The sequence below is a fragment of the Diadema antillarum genome, unplaced genomic scaffold (assembly GCF_040938485.1).
Source record: "Diadema antillarum isolate AM-2024a unplaced genomic scaffold, OU_Dant_1.0 seq00001970_RagTag, whole genome shotgun sequence".
NCBI classification, from domain to species: domain Eukaryota; kingdom Metazoa; phylum Echinodermata; class Echinoidea; order Diadematoida; family Diadematidae; genus Diadema; species Diadema antillarum.
This window is the reverse complement of record NW_027272629.1, coordinates 82,464-107,602: the sequence shown is the minus strand read 5'-3', so window position 1 is coordinate 107,602 and position 25,139 is coordinate 82,464. Positions and strand designations below refer to the sequence as shown.

Below are 25,139 nucleotides of genomic sequence, written 5' to 3'. Positions count from 1 at the left end.
AGGGAATTTGGGGGTCATGGGTCAAAGGTCAGGGGGTCAAAAGTCAAGGTCAACTCCTCAAAATGTCACTACTTCCCTCATATTTACGCAATGCCTGCAGGATTTTTCTTGAAACTTGATACATACATGCAAGGTAAAAGGTCAGGGGTCAAAGGCCAGGTTGAAATACCAATATTTTACAATTTAATACTGACATTACACTTTTTCTCCATACCTCGAAAATTACAGGCTGTACTCAATGCTTAAACATATACAAGTGTTAAAAGTCAAGTAAAAATCTTAAAATCCCCAAATACCTGCGCTTTGACAATTTAGTCATTCATCCAATTAAACCTAGTTCAAGGAAAGTGAACATTCAGCACATTTGTGACAAGCCTGTCATTTTAATATTTTGCGAATTATGTGAAACTGTCATCACACGTTGTCAAGACATTGTACATACTACTAGGAGAACCATGCATTATGGCGGAGGCATACCAGTCGTAGCGACATTTCTTGTAACATTTTGTAATGAATTATTCTTTCTAGTGTCGAGCTGGCTTTTTTTAAAGGGGGGGGGGGGGTGGGGGTCTGTCTTAATATTATTAGTCATTATTACTGTATCATCATATCTTTTAAATCAATTTTCTCATTTCGTTGAACATTATACTTTACATAATTATTAATTTGTGATTCCTGTATTTCTTAATAAAGTTTCAATTGATATAGTTTCTGTTATCACAGTTTACATGCATGTAACCCCCCCCCCCCCGGAAACAGAGACAAAGCGTATCCGTCTCTTTGCTTCTTGAGTTGACCTTTTTAACGATCATGCGTGGTTAGTGTAGAGGGCTTGCCACCCTAATTTCGAACTTTAATACCTCCTCTATTGTGGTAAGTTTGTACATGGTGTCCACTAATTCTTAAGTGATTTGACGACATGTTAGCTCATGTACCCGAAAAAAATTGTAGATCAGATAGCGAGTTTCTACCAAAGTGCTGAAATTGTGATTAAATAGTTACGAGACTGTGAGTGAACGTTAGTCATAAACCTACATTGAGAAATGCTCACGTACGATTTCAAACCATTCAATCTACTATATTATCATGGGTTATCTCTCCAGGAAACTCCGCAAAAAGCAGCCGAACCAGATCCTGCTCTGCTTGTCCACAACAATGGTGGCGATGTACTGTGTCTTCGTGCTCGTGGCAAGTCTCGGCAACCTCCCATCAACACCATGCGCTGTGCTAGCCGCCCTGCTTCACTTCTTTGTGCTTTCGTCCCTGGCTTGGATGGGAGTGGAAGGGATGAACGTTTACCTCCTCTTAGTTCGAGTCATTGACCTGTACATTCCAAAGTTTGTCTTTAAAGCAGCATTCTTCGCTTGGGGTAAGGATGGCCGTATCAATGTTTGATGTAATTTCACATATCAAACGATCTGACAAGCTCTTTGCAAGTTTTGACAATTTCTGAAAGGCTACAATATATTGAACAAGATTTACGGTAGTTTACGATCACGGTAAAAAGCTTCATGCTTTGAAACTTACTTGAATATACGTAACGGGGAGCCATCCTTCAGACCTCATAGGACGACTTGTAATCACTCACGTAGGACTTATCACGTTACATTATCACTTTCTGAGTTTTTCGTATATAAATAGGCCCTACTCCATCTCTATACTCGAAGTGTAGGGATACTTTGTGTGCAACATTTCATTCACATACTACAATGTGCTGTAAATCAGGAAGAGTGGTGTTACTTGACAAAAACAAAAATGTTAAAGGGATGGTATAGTAGGCCATATTGGTTGAGGATTCAGCTTTTAACTTTTTGCGAAATACTTAGAAACCACTTCAAGAAATGCTAAAGAGCATGAAATATTAAGAATTCAAAGCTTATTTGATGAAAATCGGTTTTGAAATGGTTGAGATATCCAAAAACAAAGTAAAACACAGCCATCCTAATAAAAGGTGGGTCCCACCTTTTAAGATCGCTTTGTTTTGGATATCACATACATTTCAAAACCAATATTCACCAAATAAACTTTTAATTCCTCCTACAATTATGCTCTTTCATATTTCACAAGGCGTTTCTCATTATCTCAAAAATTATAATAAAAAACGTTGGAAACCTGAAGCCCCACCTCAACTGAAACTGTACCATCCCTTTGATTAATGGTCCCTGAAAAGACACTGATATAAATGAGGTGGCGAGACACAGGAAAGAGTGCCAGCGCACAGACCACGCATAATTCGGCAGCTAAGATATCCGGGAGATTTCGCGACGAAATGGCAAGTTTCGTCGCCGAAATTACTAATTTCGTAACGAAATCGACCGTGCGACCTTTGGTGTTCCACAGAACGTATCCTCGAGGTTAATCCTCGAGGTTATCAGGATCACCGTCTGAACGTAACATTTAACGGGTACATTTTGTTTATCTATTCAATAGCTGTAATGAAATTTCACCTAATGATAAAACATAATATAAAATAAAAGTCAATCCCGTCCAGAAGTATTATGTGCAAAAGTTTTAACCTGAGCTGTATGTTGTCGAAATACTTTAAACTGCCCCCTCCCGGCAAGCCGATTTTATCATTTTTTCGCTAATTCCGACAAATGAAACTGATCTACCTATGACATGCATAATCTTCAAGTATAAACAGATTATGTTAGAATTAATATAGCCTGGACATGCCTAGTAATATTATCAACCTTTGCGCGATTTCAATTCGCGCATCCTCGTGTCTTTACCATCACATTATGTATAACACATTTTCATAAGTATAGGGATGGCAACTAGTAATTACCATCATTCATTAAGTTAAAACATATCTTCCTTAAATCCTTACAGAGTGGCTTCTCACTATGCAACCTGACATGAATCAATGTCTTCCTAATCTGTGAGGCAGATCCAATTCGGTACAGAATATTTTAGAGTGGCTGCTTCGAACGGGTTCAAGGGGATTAAAAAACACTGATACGCACTTTCCAAGATAGACGATGAATATTCGCATTCGACGGGCTGTAGAGATCGATAATCTTGTCACTTTCCTTTGTTCAATCAAGGAGGTTCGAGAAATGGAGTCACAACAGTCTTATTCGCTTTGATCCCATGCTCGAAGCCGCCACTCAAAAATATTTGAAGTATGTGTCAAACTGGATCTGCCCCCCCCCCATAGGAAGAAAATGAATTCACGTCTCATTGCATAATGACCAGCCACTGTCTAAGGAAGATTATGTCTTTATGATGGTAATTACTTTTCGCTATCCCTACTTACAAACGATGGGCGGTAGACGATGGTAAAGGCACGGAGGTGCGCGTATAGAAATTGCTCAAATATTGCTGAAATAGATATTAAAATTACTCGACTGAACGTGTCTGTACGCTAATCTGACATATCAATTTATAAAGAACTATACTTGAAGATTTTACTAGTTTCATTTGGCGGAAATAAGGAGAAAAGTGATAAAACCGGCTTTCCATGAGGGTAAAATTTCAATCACTTTCACAAAATACAGCTTAGATTTACACTTTTGCACATGTTTTCAAACAGAATTGACTTTTGTTTTATAATATGCTTTATCATTAGGTGAAATTTCATTGCATTTGATATATAAACAAGCAGCATATACCCGATATTATGTTAGCATTAAAAATGAATCTTGAGATTGCTCAGAAAGATGGCGACTTCAAGCATCGAACATCAAAGGCACAAGTGCACCTGTGGAATTCTTTTGTCCATCAATAGAAAACTAACAGCTGATTGAATAATCATAGTCAGTTGTAACTCCATCTCTCGAACCTCCTTGGTTCAACCCTGGACCTGCCAACGAATGGACTTTCAACGAATCCAACCGAGATCCGCCGCCACCTTGTATCACCCCTAAATGTAATATCAACGCTAAATGTAATATCGACCCTAAATGTAATACACCTTAACCCTAAATGTAATAACAACCCTAAATGTAATACATTTTAACGCTAAATGTAATAATCGAGTCAACCCTAAATGTAATACATGTCAACCCTAAATGTAATAACCGGAGACAACCCTAAATGTAATACATGTCAACCCTAAATGTAATATCGACCCTAAATGTAATACTTTTTAACCCTAAATGTAATATCGACCCTAAATGTAATACATCTTAACCCTAAATGTAATATCGACCCTAAATGTAATACACCTCAACCCTATATGTAATAACAACCCTAAATGTAATACATTTCAACCCTAAATGTAATATCGACCCTAAATGTAATACACCTCAACCCTAAATGTAATAACAACCCAAAATGTAATACATTTCAACCCTAAATGTAATATCGACCCTAAATGTAATACATCTTAACGCTAAATGTAATACCGACCCTAAATGTAATACATCTTAACGCTAAATGTAATAACAACCCTAAATGTAATACATTTTAACGCTAAATGTAACAACAATCCTTAATGTAATTCATGTCAACCCTATTATATGGTTTATTCAATGTTTAATGTAATTACGACCTTAAATGTATACACCTGATCATAGAGAGGGTAAGCAACGCAGAATATCGGGCAAAATGTCAGGGGGTATACGAAGGAGATATGATGCAACTTTCTCTCGCACTCTTGAAATAACGATAATAGTTGGTTAGACTTCTTTTTGTTGTTTACCCAGGTAAAAATCACACAGTCTTATTAAATCTATCGTTTGCTGCAAAGTTAATTAGATCCATGTGACATAGTTCTTAAATCTATTAGCTTTATCATGCTATCACATAAACATTTTGTATTCCAATCTTTATTCAGTGTTCATTATTGCTTAGAGTTTTGTTGAAAAAGAAAAAAAAATGGGCAAAAGTTAAGTCAGTTTGCCTTACTCATACATTCATATCATAGGAAAGTCAATATATAAAGGGTGACTCAAAGATGATAAAAAAGACATCTATTTCCTTTTGCTTTACTGGCATTTTTAAATTTATTTCGTGTACCCTCCCCAAGACCAATTATTGTCCCAGTTTCGTGTAAGCATAGTCGTGATTACCAGGAGTCGTGAACAATGTCATGAGGCTAATATTTCGGACAGTGATTTGCTGCCATGTCAATGTGTGACAGATATTTCGTCATTGAAAACATTACATAGATAATGATGGTTCGTAAAAAAAATTGCGAAATCTTTCTAAATCTTCCTAATTTCTAATTTTCTCAATCTACTCGCTTTATCATCCCGTTTCATCAGTAGGTATATGTTTTTTTCTTGCAATATTATTCATATTCAGAATTTCTTGCAAAGAATTTAAGTTGCCCATTTTTTTTCTTTTTCATTAAAACTTTAAACAAACGAACACTGAATGAAGATTGGAATACAAAATGTTTATGTGATTGTATGATAAAGGTATAGATTAAAAAGAAAAACTATGTCGAATGTACCTAATTAACTTTGCAGCAAACAAAGGAATTAATCAGACTGTGTGATCTTTACCTAAGTAAACAACAAAAACAAATCTAAGCAGCTATTGCTGCTCTTTCAAGAGTGCTATAAAAAGTTGCGTCATATCCCTTTCATATACCCCCTGACCTTTTGCCCGATATTCTGCGTTGGTTACACTCTCTATAATGAGGTTTTTACATTTAGGGTGGTAATTACATTAAGCGTCAAGATGTATCACATTAAGAGTTGACGTGAATTACATTTAGGATTGTTATTACATTTAGCGTTAAAATGTATTACATTTAGGGTTGTTATTACATTTAGCGTTAAGATGTATTACATTTAGGGTCGATATTACATTTAGCGTTAAGATGTATTACATTTAGGGTCGATATTACATTTAGGGTTATTATGTATTACATTTAGGGTCGATATTACATTTAGGGTTAAAAAGTATTACATTTAGGGTCGATATTACATTTAGGGTTGACATGTATTACATTTAGGGTCGATATTACATTTAGGGTTGACATGTATTACATTTAGGGTTGTCTCCGGTTATTACATTTAGGGTTAAAATGTATTACATTTAGGGTTGACTCGATTCTTACATTTAGCGTTAAAATGTATTACAATTAGGGTTGTTATTACATTTAGGGTTAAGGTGTATTACATTTAGGGTCGATATTACATTTAGCGTTGATATTACATTTAGGGGTGATACACACCTAACTATGCGCATCTCATTGAGTACATACAGGTGTCTCGTTTCCCTAATTCCGGTCTTAACCTTGGCTGATGCACCTTTTCAGGCCTTTTTTTTTTGGATGAAAAGATGAAAATGAGATTACAAATCGTAATCAATTAGCTAAATAGTTTGCTTTCTCTCTATAAGTATATACATTTTGGTAACAAAATATATCTAAGCCGTGATAGACTGATACATACCACAACTGCACATGCATTTTCCTTGATTTAAGACAGCTATTTCCTTCTGCACATTTGTTTTTATCATTTTTAAATATGCGTTGTGTTTTGCAGCTCTGGTTTGCCGGCGGCGGAGATCATGAGATCAAAGCAGTAAAAAATGTTTAAAATGTTTTTGTGTCACTTTTGACACAGACAAGGGCATACATTAATTAGCGAAATGATGAATGTCCATGCGTAGTAGGGCCATGGTTCAACGCAGAAGACTTGTAACCTATAGGGCTGTATGAAATCGAATACCTCACTAAGTACCGAAAAATCTAAGAGCAACATTATTTCTCACCTGAAATATTCTACATTTGCCTTGTTTGCTTTAGCTTGTGCTTTTGTATCTTCTGTTTTCATAAAATGAAAATTACTTGAAACTGACTGCCACTTTTCATAGATCTGACACCAGCGCATGTAATTATCTGCCCTCTCTGACCGCTGCTGGATAATAGTTCTGATTTTTTTTTCTCTCTCCCTCTCTCTCTCTCTTTCTCTCTGTATGCTACAATAGGATTGCCCGGTGTCATAGTCCTCGTCGTTGGTATCATCTTTAGAGAAAATTACGTCCGAACGGACCTGTGAGTTTCCATTTTTATACATCGTACATCATTCAGTAGTAGCAATTCGCATGTACAATGTACATACCTGCTGAGTATCGGATGCATGATTAATATTCAAAATGTGTATGATATTATCTATATCTAAGTTACTATGATCCAAACTATTCACACTTGAGTGAATATCGTGATGGTTTTCACCTCATATGAAAATTATGCAATTACACTAAAGTTTTCAGAGTATATTTCAGCGTATGATTTTCATGAAGTTTCTGAAATTTCAATACACGCATGTATGATGTAAAGATTTGGTGAAAGGTCAAAACTCAACTATTTAATGTTGGCATCATACTATCATTACTGTTGTTGTATAATAATGTTCAGACTTGCTTAGTGTATTCATTTTTGTATATATTTTGACAATCAAAGAACTGGTACGAAGATTGAATAATTTGAAGTATTTATATGCAGAAGTTTACTAGAAATATGTTTATGTTAGTATTTTGTCCTTCAACTGAAGTGCAATAATGTGCTTACATCTGTATGTCCATTATGTCTGAATTGTCTGCTTTTATATTTATCAAGACGAATACCGCTTCTGTCCCGTTCTTTCCTCACATTTCTCCTGCTCTCTCTTTGTGCCTCCCTTTTCTTTTCCCCTAGCCTGTTTCTTTTTTCTCCTCTCTCCCCCTTACTCTGTTCCTGTCTCAGTCTCACACTTCATATAGCATCCTCTTATCTCTCAACATTCCTCATTCCATGCCTCCTCCCTTATTCTTGGGTTGTGATACGTCAGTAATGGAGGATGTAAGATACATTATTATATGTAAAACGTTTTTTTTTTTCACTTAACTCTGTTTTTGTTGCAATATGATTTATATACTGAATGTATTTCCACTACTGATGTACTGATGATTTGTTTTGTTGTTGTCGTAATGATTGTATTTTGTTCGTGTTTTGTATATGTAAGCTATTTTGTCTCACTGTATTTTTATCGATGTAAATCAGACACAATTCAGCCGTTCGGCTGCGAAGTTTGATCAATAAACCATTCCATACCATACCATGCCATTACCAGAGACCGTAAGAGGTATCACAGTTAAAGTTAATATTGTTTCCAATGCAACGAATTTATTTTCTTTCTGTTTTAATTTGTTTTGCGATTTCACATCGTTAATACGACGGAGTTTACTTTATAAACGGTGTAAAAACATAGGCCTACTTAGTAACTGCTCACAACTCCATGACTCTTACCCTGCAGGTGTTTCATGTCACGATGGCCTCAAGTAGCAGGACTCCTGGTACCAGTTGCTATTATCATGGCTGTCAACATAGTAATCTTCATACGAGTCATGCATCAACTCAACATGGAAAACCCTGCTAGGGCGAAGAGTAATCTTCGGCAGACCAATCGTCACCGCGAGCGCATAAGACGTCTGCGTAATGCCTGTATTATCATTCTTCTTCTCGGTCTGGCATGGATATTTGGTTTCATATCCAACATCCCACGTTTGAGTCCCGCCTTCCAGGTCATTTTTGTTCTTTTAAATGCCTTTCAAGGATTTTACATATTCATGGCTTACTGCTTGGGCCAGGCAGTAGCCCGTAAACAGCTGACATTTTCTTGTAGCTGCCTTCCGTTTACTGCGCCCAGCGCCACATGGATCCAATCATTGGGCTTGTCTTCGTCGTCGCCACCACAAAAATGTGACGCAAACGAGAATGCCCCTCAGGAAGTCTCTGAAAGCAAGACGTCGGCAAACTGAAAACGGAAGGCAGCTCCCGGAAGAGCACGACGGTTGACACGGGACCCAATAGACCGGTTCTGTAATGTAATTGTATGCAGATTAATGCGTGCTTTCTTCACAAATGTTGCTCTTGAAAACCAACCATAAAGCTTGCCGGAGGCTTGCCCTACCTAGCAACAAAACACAAATTCCTGGCTTTGGAACTAGATGGGATGGAGTAGGTGAATGTAATATTTGTCGTTACTAGGCTGTAGGAAAAGAAACATCCATAAATTGTAATAAATCACAGAAACGGTCTATTGCCACAGTGAGCGCTATAATACAATGATAAGAAAATACATTCCACTTCCATGTTGTATATATCTGAGGCAACATCGTGTACAGTGTATTGAAAATATATAGATTTAATCTGGACTTAAATACATGTATCACTATTTCACACTTCTCAAATTTCTGCATTCTTTACTACAAAGGTGCAACAGCACGTTATTGTCAGTATAAGCTCTGGAAGCTCTCCCAGGATGAACTTGCTATGTTTGCTCACGTACCGGTATATGATAAACACTAAGAGTGAGGTTACGTTACCACACATTTCGTTGAAAATAGTAGAGAAACACAGAAATGTTATTTGATACAGATGTTAACATTAATGTAAATTGTCATTCAGAAGAGGAAAAAAAAAATAGAGGCAGAAGAACATGAAATAGCATGGCACGAGCCTAAATCTAGCGTGAATCCCCGACCGTGACTTATGGAAGAAGTTGCGATCGCATGGTAGGTGCAGAAGCATTCGTAACCAGTGGGATCAACGGCAGAAGTAAATTTATGGACATAACTAAACGAAATAATGTGCTGTATAACACTTATCAAGGAGGGTCAGGAGATGGAGTCACTTTTCCGTTTGATCCCATGTTTGATGCCGCCACTCAAATATATTTGTAATACGTGCCAAACTGGACCTGCCCAACAGGATAAGATGATAGCTGCATGTGTCATTGTATAATGACCAGTCCGTCTCAAAGGATGACATGTCTCTGTAGCCCTGTTTTAACAGAACCTTTCAAACAGGAGTTACCGCGGCAGCGCCCTGAATGGTAACGTCAGTGTAATCCTTTTTCCCCTGACCTGCCTGTTAAAACGGTCCCCGCAAACAGTTCCTCGGACGTTGTCGCGGCGACTTTTGCCAAATTCTGCCCTGTCATTACCTTGACATTACCGTGACACTACCTTGACAAACTTTCTGTCAGAACTCAACTCGCATGCGCAACATTGCAAACACAGAATGATTGACACGCCAAGCGCCGATCACGTGCATGGATTGTAACCAATGATCTCTATGTAGTTAAGATCAGTGATTGTATGTGCACAATCTAGAACAATAGGCGGCACTGGCCGGTAGGCGTGGTAGTCACACCAGTGGAACAAACCCCCTTTCGTGGAAACCTCAAGGTTTTCGATGTGTATCTGTTAAAACGGTACCCCCGCCCCCTCTCTCTCCTGGGGTATTATTGGAATTTTAGAAGAATTTTGTTCTCCGGACGTTGTCGCAGCAAGGAGGTTCGAGAAATGGAGTCACAACAGTCTTATTCGCTTTGATCCCATGCTCGAAGCCGCCACTCAAAAATATTTCAAGTATGTGTCAAACTGGATCTGCCGCTCAGATGCGAAGACAACTGACTCGTGTCTCATTGCATAATCACCAGCCACTTTCAAAGGAAGATATGTCTTTGTGATGGTAATTACTTTTCGCTATCCCTACTTACAAACGATGGGCGGTAGACAATGGTAAAGGCACGGGGGTGCGCGAATAGAAATTGCTCAAATATTGCTGAAATAGATATTAAAATTACTCGAATGTACGTGATTGTACGCTAATTTGACATATTAATTTATAAAGAACTATACTTGAAGATGATACCATATTAGTTTCATTTTGCGGAAATAAGGAGAAAAGTGATAAAACCGGTTTTCCATGAGGGTAAAATTTCAAACACTTTCATAAAATACAGCTCAGATTTACACTTTTGCACATATTTTCGAACGGAATTGACTTTTGTTTTATATGCTTTATCATTAGGTGAAATTTCATTGCATTTGATAAATAAACGAGCAGCATATACCCGATGTTATGTTAGCGTTAAAAATGAATCTTCAGATTGCTCAGAAAGATAGCGGCTTCAAGCATCGAACATGAAAGGCACAAATGCACCTGTGGAATTCTTTTGTCCATCCATAGAAAACTGACAGCCGATTGAATAATTATAGTCAGTTGTAACTCCATCTCTCGAACCTCCTTGGTCGCAGTAAGATCTGTTAAACAGGGCTTATGGTGATTGTTTCGCCGTCCTTTCGTATAAAAGAGGATACGCAAATAAATATTGCGCAAAGATTTAAGAAACAAAAATCAAAATTACTCGACTTTACAGGTCTTTAAACTAATCTGACAGATGAAAGAATAAAGTACTTTACTTGAAAATTATACCACATCAGTTTCATTAGTCGACAGTGATCCAAAAAAAAAAGAAAAAAAGAAGCTAATCAGCTTTATCAATGAGGGTAAAATTTCAAACAATTTCACATCATACAGCTCAGATTTACACTTTTGCAAATATTTCTGGACGGGATTTACTTTTGTTTTCATGCTTCAACATTAGAAGAATTTTATATTAGTTAATAAATCAATAAGCAATATACAGATGACATTAGTTACGTTGAGACGGTGATCCTTAACTTTGAGGACAAGCTCTATGGGGTGCCAAGTGTCGCATGGTCGATTCGTTACGAAGTCGATTAAATGACTGATTTCGTAACGAAATCGACCGTGTGAAACTTGGCGCCCCATAGAGCTTATCATCGAAGTTAAAGGTAAACCGAGAAAGGAAATACAGCCCCAGTATGGGGAAAAAAAAATATTCATGCAAATAGTACCTGTACTAAGCAGTGAAATCTATTTTGTCTGGAAAATGTTTACATTCGGGAGATTTCTAACCTTTCAGGGGCAATATGGATTCTGTGTTTACATCTAAGAAAAATCTTCATAAACTCATAAAGCAGCACTTTGTCCTCTCCTTTTATGTCATCCTCTACCATCTAAATTATGCGATTCTTAGATTGTAAATTCAAGCAGCATATTGTGTGCTGCATATTGTGTGCCTTCTATATGAATAACTGTACTGATGTGAATTGTTCAATATCTCAACGCATCTCATATGTACTGAATTGACATTCCAACTTACATCCAGATCAGATATATTTCATTATAATGCAAGCCCTTGTGTGTGCTGAGACATATGACCACACCTCCACAAATACACAAGCAACTAATGGCTTCATGCAGTGCAAATTGAAATTCCTTTTTGTGGATCTGCATCCAATATTTATTAAATTCCAGTCCACATTGTTTATTGTACAGTTTCAAATTTCATCTTGATATATAATTTTTCATTTTTATTGATATCCTTGGAAACACACAAGAACTTTTCTCACATCTTGATTGTAACATGTGTGCAGACTTTCATTAATGTGTGTAAGTATATAGCTTAAAATGTGAAATTTGTAGACACCATGCTTTTACTCTTTTGACCCTATGACATCCGCCATCAGAAGTTTGTTGTTGCTGATTATATGTATTTCTATGTAGCTGTTCATAGCACACCATATTGATGTAAAGAACTGTGAAATAAAGAAATGCTTTGTTACTGCAATCAAATCATGTGATCCATTTTCTCTGCTGCCTGAAGTGGACAATCTCTTAAAACTCTACTGATCTACTACAAATGTTTGCATTTCATGCTTGTACTTGTATTTCTTAAGATATCATAGCTACTTGTGAATATTTTCAAGCCATCTACCTGAAGTGAAATACGGTACAAACACGACAATCATATCCCTCTGCTGAAAATATTTCAGACATGCAAGGAAATCCAAGTGATTGGTTATCTGCCTGTTGGGTCACAATGCTTGATATGGCCATTACAGACCCTCTACAGAAAAAAAAAAAAGAGTATTACAGACCTATTGCCTAACTGTCATCTTATACATGTACAGTTCATGTGGGCACCTATTCTTCTCCAGTATGCAATACTCAACTAGGTATACATGTACTGGCCATAGCCTCAATGTCTGAAAAATGATCTTTTTTTTTTTTTACAGCAAACCAAAGCATGGTATTGACCAAAGGTAAAAAAGTAAAAAAAAATGCTGGTTTGTGCATTTATTTATTAAAAAATAGTACATAGTATCTAATGGCTTTTTTTGCACTCATTCAGTGCATGGAAGACATGCATGTAACGTCTGCTACTGTATGTAATACTAAATCTCATTGGTCCCTTACATGTCTGTAATGGCCACAGAGAATGTTTTCCAAATTGGTACACAAAATTATTCACGATTACATGTAGGTCTCTGTGAAGACATATTCACCTGATCATGCATCCACACATACATTATTATCCATCACTATACTATACACTGTATAGCTAAATGGATACCATTTACCTCACATCAATACATTCTCGGTGGTATATGTAGTATGGCTATACTTTTACCCTTGTTAAGTGTGCTAAGGATCAGGCAAAGTGTTTCATTTTTCAATGATGAGCCTATGGAGCAAAGCAGACTGGAGAAAATATGTTTAAAACTGACATTACAGGCACATCCTCCGAAAACAAAATTGTGCATCGTTAAATATCTCAAAACAAACTTTGAAAGGACACACCAATTGAGAATGCAGGAAATGCTCTCCTCATAAGCAACAAGAAGCCTTTGAATAAAGTGACCACACAAACCATATTTAGATGGATATGATCCACCCTCCACTCTGCAGGTGTGGATAGTTTTTATTATTCAAACCTCACTGTACATGGGCAGCATCCTCTTCAGCAGCGCTCAGGAAGCAACTGCCTGTATATCAAATTCTTAGTGTTGTTGACTGGTCAAGTGAGCATACATTCATAGACAGTTCTTTAATAAGCCTCTTTACAAGACTGGAGCGTTCGTGAGGACAGTCCTGGATACAATGTACTGTGAAACTGGATGAGAGGACTAAAAGGTAAGCATTTTTCTTGGGGATCTACAATGTGTACCTTATTCTGTCTGCTATGAAATCACAGCTCTTCAAACTCTTCACATATTTTGTGAATAATTTTGAAATGAAATAGAAAGATTTAACAGATACAAGATGTACTGTTTGAAGTTTGATTGTTATTTCCTGAAAAATAGTGGCAAGGTATTATGAGCCCTCCACTTCCATTCCCATAATTGTGCAATTCAAATTTCATTCAACATGTTTTCAGCTGAAGTTTACTATATAGGCTACAGTGCACTCCCATTATAATCAACACGGCTAGGACAAAATTCTCATTACAATGAAGTAAAAATTCAGGTCCCCAAATCATCTACATCTTTCTACGCTTTAATTTCAATATAAAAAAAAAGAAACTGTCGGTCCCAGGCAACAGGAGTCGCTTGTACATTGTACTGTGGTTTTATACCAGCTCCAAAATATTAATACATGTATGCATGCGCAGAAATTTTTTCACGTAATTCTCTCCCTGTTATTTGTCATAAAGAGTTGTTTTTGTGTTTGTGAATGCTAGTTACTTGGACATAATGAGACACACATCTCAAGCTATCAATAAGTTTAGTTGAAAGAACAACGGTAGATGTATGCTATATGTCAAGAAGACTAACAGACTTGGAAAATGTGTATTGACATCAACCTAGCAAAGAAAGGTTCCCAGAAAACTTTAGAGTAATACTGGTAAATGAAAAAAAAATAAAGAAACTTCATTTGCCTGCTCCTGAAATATTTGACATATCACCATGATTACATGATTATTAAAGTTGCAGGCACCAAAACTAAGTAACTGGGGGAGGTAATTGGGTTGGAAAATGAGGAATATAACTTCTGCTTTAAAAAAAAAAAAAAAAATGGGTATTAACTTCCTCCCATAATAATTCTTAATGTTTACAAATTCACATCTTGCAGTTTCTTATGAGCATGTTGCAACAGTGTTTTATATTGACTACTTGCATTTAATAACAACAGCCAAGTTCTTGTATGTTTGCATGCATCTGAACTTCAAAGCTGATTTTGCCATGACTTATCTGGTGGATGCCATTCTCATCATTTCTGTAGCAGGTTTTGGAAAATAATGCAGAAGTTCCATGTCAACGAGAAGCTCTGAGTCTGGTGACAATAAGATTACCTTAAGATAACAATCCAATGTTTGGCGACTGTATCAGGTTTTCATGGTGACGGTTCACTATGAACTTAACTCACACAAACTGTGAGAACACAGAAATGGCAAGCCTTTAACATCATCCTATATGACAAACAAAAATTATACAGCTGTATAACATAACACATGATAACAAATAGCCAGCAAGAAAACATGACATAGTTTATACTTTATGTATCTTGGCATTTGATACTAGAACATCTAATTTATGTTCTAATCTGAGGACCCTATCTAAAGCTACAGTGCAGAGAATAGACAAAATGATGGACAAAGGCACTTCCGCATTCCTCTGATGGAGGGAAAGAAGACAAAATGAGCATCTGTATGATTCTTACACAAGCAACAAAAGACACTTAAGGGGTAATGGATGACAATTCTGTCAGTCATTCAACATTACAATTTACAGCGGGTAGGCATGATGTACAGAAGTGTTTTCTGATGATTCATTAATTTACCAGGAATATAATTTGGTGCAGTGTTTTCCAGCAATATTAAGTTCATCACATATACCACTGAGCTAGAAATAGGGGTGGAATCACATCAACTGTGGCTGAAGAAGCGGCTCTCTTTTGCACTAGCTCACTAATTCTACGAAAAATTCACTGATAGATGGCCATGGACATAAGAGGTGCATGTATCAAATTTCAGATTTCAATGCAACTAGATTATAAAATTCCACTCTCTCTCTCTCAGATCCCAGAGTCTATTCAAAATATAACAACATACTGATGGCTCCTCTGTTGTTTGTGCATGAGATATGACTGATACGCTCTTGGCTGTGTCTAGAATGAGTAAAATTAAAATGGTGCATTGCTCAGTGTAATGACTCAATCAAATAACATTTAACTGCAATTTGCCTTAAAACAGTCACATATTGGTAGACTCACAATATGCAGTAACTATGCACTCACAACTTTCCACTTTGCTCCCACTTGACCTCACATCCAATGGCTAGATGATCTGATGGGAAGACTTGATTGGGTAGAGCTACATGACTGATGATGTCATCATGTGAGGGCATGGGGATTTCCCTGATCACGCTGAGGTGATGGCTGTCAATCAAAATGTAGTCTAGTGACGCAACAAATCCAGCTACAAAGTTGGTGTACCTCTGGCTCATGCAGGCATTGGTAAAATCTAGGTCATGGGTGAGGGTCATACCTCCGCAGAACTCTGCTTTGCCTCCTACAGGACAAAATATATCCAAAAAAACATGATCAGCTAGATCCACTAACACTTTACAGAAAGCAAACATGACTAAAAAAATGAACTAAAAATGAACACTGGAAAAAAAGAATCATGATATGAATATGAGATGTCAAGGTTGGGCTTGAAAGTAATACCAGCTGTCATGACCTCTCTATGTCATGCTGAGATATGTCAAAAAAAAAAGAAAGAAAGAAAAGAGAGAGAACAAAAATTCATACAGTAGGAAATACTGAGTAAGCTAAAACACTTACCAGCATACCACTGGACATGATTGGGAGAGATGTGCTTCTTGGATATAAGCTCGAACACACCAGGATCAGATGTTTGACAGTTAAGGTCTCCACACAGCACTAGTGCTAACTTGCATTCTGGCAACTGTGAATAGGAAATTTAAAAGAAAGACACATTTCAAAAGCATATTAAAATATGTGTTTCATACACACACAAGTTTTTTATTTTCTTAAAGAAGTCAACACAACTTCAAGACATTTGTCTGAATCCAATGTTTTTAACTCATTGATTTCATAATGAAAGATACAGTCTTACGTGGCAAACGGTGGGAACACTGAAGGATACAGTGTAGATGCAGATGTTTAGAGGAAGAAAAGAATTTTAAAAAGCTATCAACAAAATAAGCAGTTATACCACCATTTTGTTCAATTCTAAAATTAGAAGCATGACTACTTGAGAGAGTTACATGTAAATGTGATGAAACTCAGTGAGTGATCTGCAGTGAAATAAATAAGCTCAACTCAACTCAACTCACAGGCATCAGGGGTATGCGTGCACTTCACAAGAAAATGTAATTCACCACAAAATTCTGAGCAGAGTCTGGTAATTGATAGCAAGTTCTGATTGTCTGAATATTGGTAAATCATTTCAAATACCATAATACCAGCACTTAATCACAGCTCATCATGATTTTTCTGAATAAACTCACTTGCAGCCTTACATTGTATAACAAGTTAAAAAGCAGCTACATATCTTGGTTAAATGAATATTACAGTATACATTACCATAATTGCAGGCTTTGCATGTAAAATGACATTACCGGTAGTTGATTTTAAGTGTCAAAATGTTTATAAAGTAAAAACATACAAAAGGGATATATACTGCCTGTCCCAGTCAGGATGTGCAATACATGTAGCTCTGAAGCTTTTAATTGAGACTCTAAGTCAATCCCCCCCCCCCCCCTTTTCCTTGGACTTGCCAGTCAGCAGTCATGGTTAGGCATACAAATGCACATGAATTGTACGAGAGTAGCTGAAAGATTGAATGAGTGAAACACACCTTTATTGCATACTGCTGTTGTATCCTCTGAATATGCCTAAGAATGACTATTGCCTGTATCAGACGAATGTGGCCTGCTCTCGGGTGGAAGTATAGATGTGTATTGGCAACACATAACAGCCGAGTTGGATTATGAATGTCTTCCAGAATAGCTACCTATATTTCACAAAAACAACAACAACAGACAAACAAAATATAAAACAGACATAAAGCACTGGGAAAAAAATAATTTAATAATGCAAATATTTCAGAGAAATGTATATGGTCTTCTGATGGGAAAAGACAATTTCCCTGATATATATCATGCATACATCAGACTGGTCCACATCGTGAATGAGCGCAGCATGTAGCATGAAAAAACAACAAAAAACAAAATAAATCTTGATGCTGTGCACAAATGAGTGTGCATGAAGTGCATGTCACAGGCATGACATAAATATTCTCTAGCTACCGAAGTTGATGCCAGCTCAAGGGCCCTGGAAGCTCTAGGGGTCTCAATCTTCTCTGGTGCTATACATGTCTTAGTCTTATTTGTGACTATTTGATCACTCTGAAAGAGCTGTTATCAAGGGAGTAACAAAAAAATATATAAATATAGCTGCATTTCTAGGTACACTTTCAGACATATTGAGCCCACTTCCAAGATTCTTATTGTCTGCATGGCATCAGTTTGTAGCAGGGTGCCTGGAATATTGCACATGTCACACAGGGATGTAACATAAAAATTTCAGCATGTTGCTGCGACACACCTAAACACTCTGTATGTCATTAAACTACAATAAGTTGACAGACCATCAAAGTTGTATACAATTTTATCAATATGAATGGCATCTGCCATGAGCATAAGGATGAACATATTTAGGATTATCAACCTCTTCCCTGGTTGGCATGAAAAAAATGTAAAATGCAGTGTCCACTTTGTTGCATTTACTTTTGACAATGAAATGAAAGTTTTTCATTTCTTTTCTTTTTTTTAAAAATCAGAACACTTCTTTTAAACCATGTCAGGTTGGTGATAGTACAAGGGATATCAACATCCCTCTGAAATTTTTTCAAACATTTTTGGAAATGAAAAAAAAAAAAGACAGAGGATGCTCTGAGAGTATCTACTTCTTTACAGAGACATACAATCTACAGCATGTGTATAGACATGTCAAACTTGAACTTATGACGTTACATACTGTATTCATCATGACACATAAATAAAAGATAAGAGGTGAAAGAAAATTGTCAGCCTGCTGTGAAAACATCGCATAATTTTCCTTCATTTGTATTTCTGTCTCCTGACATTATTTTTCAAATGCAATGCCATGAAAGACAAATTACTCCGTGCAGAGGTGTATTACAAATATTTTGGCCTATTTTCTGTTTAAGTTCTCGTACATTTGCAAATATTTCACTTGGTGGATTTAAAGGAGTGCAATGTAGTTTGAACATGGTGTGGTACAAGAACCATTGACAATGAAAGTACAAGTTGTCAAATCTATGGTGATGTACGGTGTCTCATTACAGCAGTCAGATTATTATGGAGGACTCACCTGGACCACGCTAGTCCTAGTAAGGACCTGATTCAGCATAGCTGGAGATTTGGAGACTCCTTCCAGTAAGTCCAAGTTTGCTGATTCAGTCTCAAATGCTTTGGCCAAGGATGCATCAAATTGCTCAATCAGTCTGAGAACACGAAATGAGACAATACACAATTAAGTATTACTTATGATAAATGTCCTTATTTTTCTGTGTTATGTTTTGTTGGAAGAAAATGAGAATGGAAATAAATGAACTGAACTGAACTGAAGTATTCTTCTTAATTGCTATTAAACCATACCCATGCCATACACAAACTTGTATGGAAACCTAGGAACAATTGTCTGGAATATACAAATTGGGTATAAGAGTAATCTGTGTACAAGAATACAAAGTCACTCACAGTTTGACAGAAAATATGCGTAGATCACGATTCATCATCATATAAGCTTATTTTATACACTGGAAATAAGATCTTTGAATGGGGTTCAGTGTGCTCAAAAATAAAGTACTGCAATGTGATAAGGCAAATGAAATACCCTTGAAATCACATAGTCTGATATTACACACAGATACTTTTAGCAGATCATTTTAGATTATGTATCCACATTTTTAAAGAGTGCAAATATGCCCATTACATAACTATATATAAAGCTTTGCTTTTTTGCCACTAATCAAGCACAAAAAAAAGTGCCATAAAAACTTAACATTAGGCCCTTAAAGTTTGTTGACCCCTGCCTCTGACCTTTGACCTTGTGGTGCCCATCCACTCCCCAAGAGACATCTACCATCCAAGTTTTGTCACAAACTGACCTATGGATCAAAATGACCCATAATCGAAATGCGCCATAAAAACTTATCATTGGGCTCTAAAAGTTCCTTGACCCCTGCTTGTGACCTTTGACCTTGTGGTGACCATCCACTCCCCAAGGGACATCTACCATCCAAGTTTAGTCAAAAACGGACCTATGGATAAAAAATTATGACCCATAATAGAAATGCGCCATAAAAACTTAACATTGGGCTCTAAAAGTTCGTTGACCCCTTCTTGTGACCTTTGACCTTGTGGTGACCATCCACTCCCCAGGGACATCTACCATCCAAGTTTAGTCACAAATTATGACCCATAATAGAAAGATCCTCGTTCCCTGACATGGTCTCCACAGGAACACTACGGTGTCGCCAAAACGGAGACATTGGAAACGGCTCACATTGGGCTCTAATAGTTCATTGACCCCTGCCTGAGAGCTTTGACCTTGAGGTGACCTTCATATATGGTAAAATGTGGAACTTTGTATGATCCCTCTTCCCTCAAAGTTTGATCGCAATTGAAGTCCAGAGTAAAGAGTTATTGAAGTTTTTGTAGCGTTACGGACGACGGACTGACAGCTGGCGCCGCAGGCGATCCCTTAGTCTCCCCTCACCTCCAGTGGGCTCGACAAAAAGGAAAACTGGGTACCTACTGGTCTGAAAACAGGTCGGACCAGTAGAAAATATGGGTTAGTGTTCAGCCCTGCATAACATATTACAAAAGCTCATAAAACACCCTTATCCAAAGCACACAATTCTGCATCTGTCTTCAATGTGCCTGAAGTAATCTTTGAGTCACTACCCCCCTTCCCCCATCAATTTCTTTAAACCGTTGAAGATGAGTCACAAGTATACTCGGGCAGGTGTCTATGGGAAATGCGTGTTGTAGCAAAATCAGCCCGTCCTTAACGGGTTAAGACCTTCACTCATCTAGGAGACCTCCTTGAACATGTACACATAAAGCTCCTTGAACTGTACTGTACTGTACACATGTATTACCACTTGATCAACAGCGTACCTGAATTTGTCTGTTCTGTAGAAAAGGGCTTCTCCCTCTGGCATTTCCTTGCCTTTGCAAAGCAACAAACCCTCAAAACCTTGATCGCTGAAAGCTGGCTTGAGACAGTGTTGAAACAATTTCTTTCCACACTCCTGGAGGCACAGAATGTCAGCATTATAACCTGCCCATATAGAAAACATTTGAGAATCATGCAGCTTTTAGTTACTGAACATGAAACAATCTAGGCCTACCTGTGTACTTTGCCACAACTAAAAAAACGTATCAAAGGGAACTGCCAGGCCAAGGAACATTTTTTTTCTTTATTTGATTTGGCTTTACTGACATTTGTTCATGAAATATGTACTATGTGTATAGCATGGCTATGACTTCTGTGAAAAGAAAACCAGGAAATAATATGTGCCATTTAAAGGATTCATCGCGTGCTATTATATGAATTACATGTACATGTACAACTTTCAACTGTTTGTGCATTCTAATGAGCTGTACATGTTTGTTCTATGCTTAATGCTTATAAATTATCGGATGTAAGGTATAGGAAGTTATCAAGCATCCACTGCATGGTGGGTTTACATGAGATACATACAAAATGTAATCACACATGCAGGCAAGGTGGTTTGCAACCAGGCCAGTGTCATGTTCCCCCAATGTCAAATGCGTCGAGTTTTAAATGTATATTACAGCATGGAAACCTGGCAAAAATTTCCAGAAATGTTGTCCTTTAGTGTAAATGGTAGGAAGTTTTTATGTTAAAATAGGTGTGGTATGTTTATGATGATATACACTGTATTTGTCACATAGAAAAAGGATAGTCCTTTTCAAGCTCAGTTCCCTTTGATTTGAGCTTTTTTTGAAAGGGCAATCACAATACATCACCAATTAACATCTAATTGGTAAGAAGTGATCAAAGTTCAATCCGAGGGTAAATCTAAAAAGGAAAAAGTAAAGAATTGATACATCTCCCAGAGAGAGATTGATGTAATGCAAATGAATTAGAGAAACTCTTAGGTCATGGAGAAATTACAGAGCTATAGAATTTTGTAGTTTCACATGAAATGCCAAGATTCATTTATATTGTGCAGTTAAACATGTACATAAATTTGTGAGTCACTAATATCACCATCTAACAACTTACCATCTATTATGGCACATATTACACCAATATTCTTAGTTACATAAATATCTGTCTCTCATCAAGACCATGAAACAATTATACATGATACAAATGCATGCAATTACCATCATACAACTCGAACAGACACTTGTAGTAACACCTGTATGAGTTTTCATCTTACAATTCGATGCTTTGTAATATCAATAGTAATGATTACCTTCTTTTCAGAGGGCATACACTGCAAGTTCAATAAATCAGGCGTCTAATTGTGTACTAGAACAGTGGTGTGATAACAAAGGATAAATGCAGAGTATCATTGTCTGTTGTATGTTACTTGTGCATGCCACTTTATATTTCCAATAAAAGCTTCAAAGTCTCCAGGCTTCTACGGAGACAAGATTTGATAATGCTAAATCAAGGTGAGAATACAAATTTGCTTCATGCACTGTCACTCATTCTGTATTCACTCACAAGTACACTTGTATACAGTACCATCATGTCTATGCAGCAAGGTGGTCACTTCCCTGGCTTTAAATCCATAGAGAGTTCGAAATGATGGTGAGTATACAGGTATGTGAATAGAGGTGGAAAGTAGTGTTCAGTTCAAACGGTATTTAAAGCTTGCATTTGCGGCAAGTTGTATGGGATGGAGCACCAAAATGAAATAAATACAGGCAATGGACTGCCAAGTCTCCTTGTGGACGATGGACATGCCTGTAAAAATGTAGAGGTGTTCTGCTGGAGGCCAGTCATGGGGTCAAGTTTACTCTGGTAAAGGACAGGGAGGTTGGTGCCACACTGCCTCAATATGGGATTATCACATCTCAGGAAGCTGGTTTGGACCAAGGTGCACAATATATATATGCAAAAACATTATGAAGCCTGTCAAAACAGCAGATGGCATTCTGCAGTCAATACTTATCTGGGTAGATTCTATACATCATATCAAACTCAACTACTAATTTCAATGCAGTATTTGCGAGCTTTGTGCGTACATTTTTGTCTTTGGCATCAATCAGGGATGTTGTAGTTGAATCATCCATCAGGGATCAATATCCATCCTACAATGTACATACATGTACGTATTGTATGCACAATGTCATCCACTGCTACTGTATCAAATAATCAAATGAGTATCATTCATATACAGTAAATGATGATAAAAACTTACTAAAGTGTGCACACTATGTTTACCTGATATTTCCTTGAGTAGTAGCTGTTCTCTGTAGTCAATGTCCAGTGCAGCTGCAGGACAGTAGGGATAGAGGAAGTCCCTAGAGTAGTCTGAATCAGCATACGTATCAGCAAGGATATTATATGACATGATTCTGAAGCTACAATAGCAAAGTAAAACAAAAAGAATAAAATCACAAATAAGAGTACAGTACAATGTGGACATCTGCACACACAATTGACAACTCTTAATACTAATTATTTTGTTGTGTACAGTATGTGTCTATGTGTGTATGTACAAGTGGAGTGCTTCATCAGCTGGCTTTCCAAAGGCTTGGTAGCCTTGAAATATCTCCTCTCATCTCATAAATTTCACTATGACCTATAGTCGTTCATTCGAAATGCAGAGCAATGAACACTGTCAAAATGAAAAATTTCTTGTACAGCTGTATGTACGCATATTAGCAAAGAGCAAAACGTCCCAACAGAGGTAGATTTGTCATCGGTGGTGCTAGGCATTGTGTTTTCATAGTCGATGTACCATGTGTTGATCAATGCATTTCCGCTTCCTAAGCGCTACATGCAAAATATGTAACAAGAAAGAAAATTTGAGAGGTGGCTACACATTGATTTCTTGGGACTTCCCAACAGAAAAGGATCTGCTTCTATGGGAAAAAGTACATGTGTGTGAAAGTACATGTATACAGTATCAGACAGGACACAGTTACTGGACATGGCATCAACTACATGATAGGGTGAAAAGTATTTACAACTGTACATGCAAATGCTTTCCCCAACAGAGTAGAGCACAAACACAAAAAAACTTTGTCATCTTGAAATTTATCTGTAGATTTTCCATCTCAAGTGAAACTCTAAAAATCTTCATATACTACAGTGTACAGTAACTAGCCCAACCATGCCCGGCCAGATGCCATGTGAAGCATGTGTACAGCAACACTCAGGGCTGTGTATAGTTAATTACTAACTAGAAATTAAACCCACACAAAATAGCACTGGAAAGTTTTCTTTGATTTGTAGAAATTTGTGAAACAAGTTTCATGGATACAGGCCTGAATTAATGCTGTCTGATACTGACTGTATTAGTCTAGTGTTCAATAATTTCAAATATAATTTTCATGAAATCTGAATATAACATTGCAAAGGTCATCTGGTGAAACAGTATGGACCCCTCACTAGTAATACCCTACCATTCCTGTGACGTTCTCTCATTTGTGAATGCATGCCTCTTTTCGAATGGATACGTGGCAGGTCCATTTTGAACATCTCTCATCATCACAACATGCTTCTCCTCTCCTTCTTTGATGCCATTCCTTGGCAAGCACACAAGCTTTAACTTTGAACCCACATCCCGTACTGATGGGGTGTAGGTTTTCTCTTGTCCAACTTCAATCCATTCATCGTTTGAACCACTGTGGACAACTGACGTCTTGTTTAACTGCTTGCTATCATTCACGCCATGCTCACTGTCACTTTTCTTCACACATCGGAACCATCTGTATTTACAGGCATCTACTGCAGTAAATTCTGTCACTACTCTTGGAAACACTGGACATCCTACGAGTGAAACAGTTGGCAGAGACAGCTGTAAAATCTTTGGATAATTCCTACATACAGAGAAGCTTGTATCGTTTATGCATAAAACTGCCCCGTCGATCCAAGCAGCTCTGTTGCACTTTTCCAGGTCGACTTGCACATCGTCCATACACAAACTAACGACAGGCTCGCTGTCGACCACATTAGTCGCTTCAGAGGTGGCTAAATCAAGTTTCATCTTCTTCCTCTTCTTCATCTCCTTTTCAAAATGCTTCTTCATTGTGCATTGGATTCGTGAGAGGGCCTTACCTACAACTTCTGTTTGCGGTCGAAGCAAGCTGCTCTGTTTATCACGATACTTGAATGAAATACTCATGTCTCCTTCACCGTCGATGCACCTTACAAACGCTCGCCCCATTACTATTTCCTTTTCTGACGCGAATACGGCGGGAGGGGGACGACTTTTAATAAAAGTTCGCAGTACTCGACCAAGTGATTTCATAAAATTCATAAAGATATCAAC

At 37.3% G+C, this 25,139-nt stretch overlaps 1 protein-coding gene and 1 long non-coding RNA gene across 2 annotated transcripts; one reads left to right on the top strand and one right to left on the bottom strand.

The window, feature by feature from the left end:
* Positions 1-1,244: 1,244 nt before the first annotated feature.
* Positions 1,245-8,284, top strand: LOC139713447 (uncharacterized). Its single transcript, XR_011709642.1, has 3 exons — positions 1,245-1,369; positions 6,889-6,955; positions 8,196-8,284. It is a non-coding gene; the product is annotated as an uncharacterized lncRNA (long non-coding RNA).
* A 6,521-nt stretch (positions 8,285-14,805) lies between these two features.
* LOC139713446 (2',5'-phosphodiesterase 12-like) lies at positions 14,806-25,139 on the bottom strand. The gene is made up of 7 exons (XM_071625176.1): positions 24,271-25,139; positions 23,084-23,223; positions 20,776-20,938; positions 18,962-19,094; positions 17,424-17,579; positions 16,385-16,508; positions 14,806-16,109 (listed from the first exon to the last, which is right to left on the bottom strand). Exons 1-7 carry the CDS (start codon positions 25,125-25,127, stop codon positions 15,832-15,834), a joined length of 1,851 nt encoding a protein of 616 aa, XP_071481277.1. The 5' UTR covers positions 25,128-25,139; the 3' UTR covers positions 14,806-15,831.

Bases quoted from the DNA above. Each gene is read 5' to 3' on its own strand.
- LOC139713446 (XM_071625176.1), bottom strand. From the start codon at position 25,127: ATGAATTTTATGAAATCACTTGGTCGAGTACTGCGAACTTTTATTAAA. The intron at 23,224-24,270 runs GTAGGGTATTAC...TTGCTATTGTAG, and splicing joins GAGAGAACGTCACAGGAATG to CTTCAGAATCATGTCATATA. The intron at 19,095-20,775 runs GTACGCTGTTGA...TCGTGTTCTCAG, and splicing joins TACAGAACAGACAAATTCAG to ACTGATTGAGCAATTTGATG.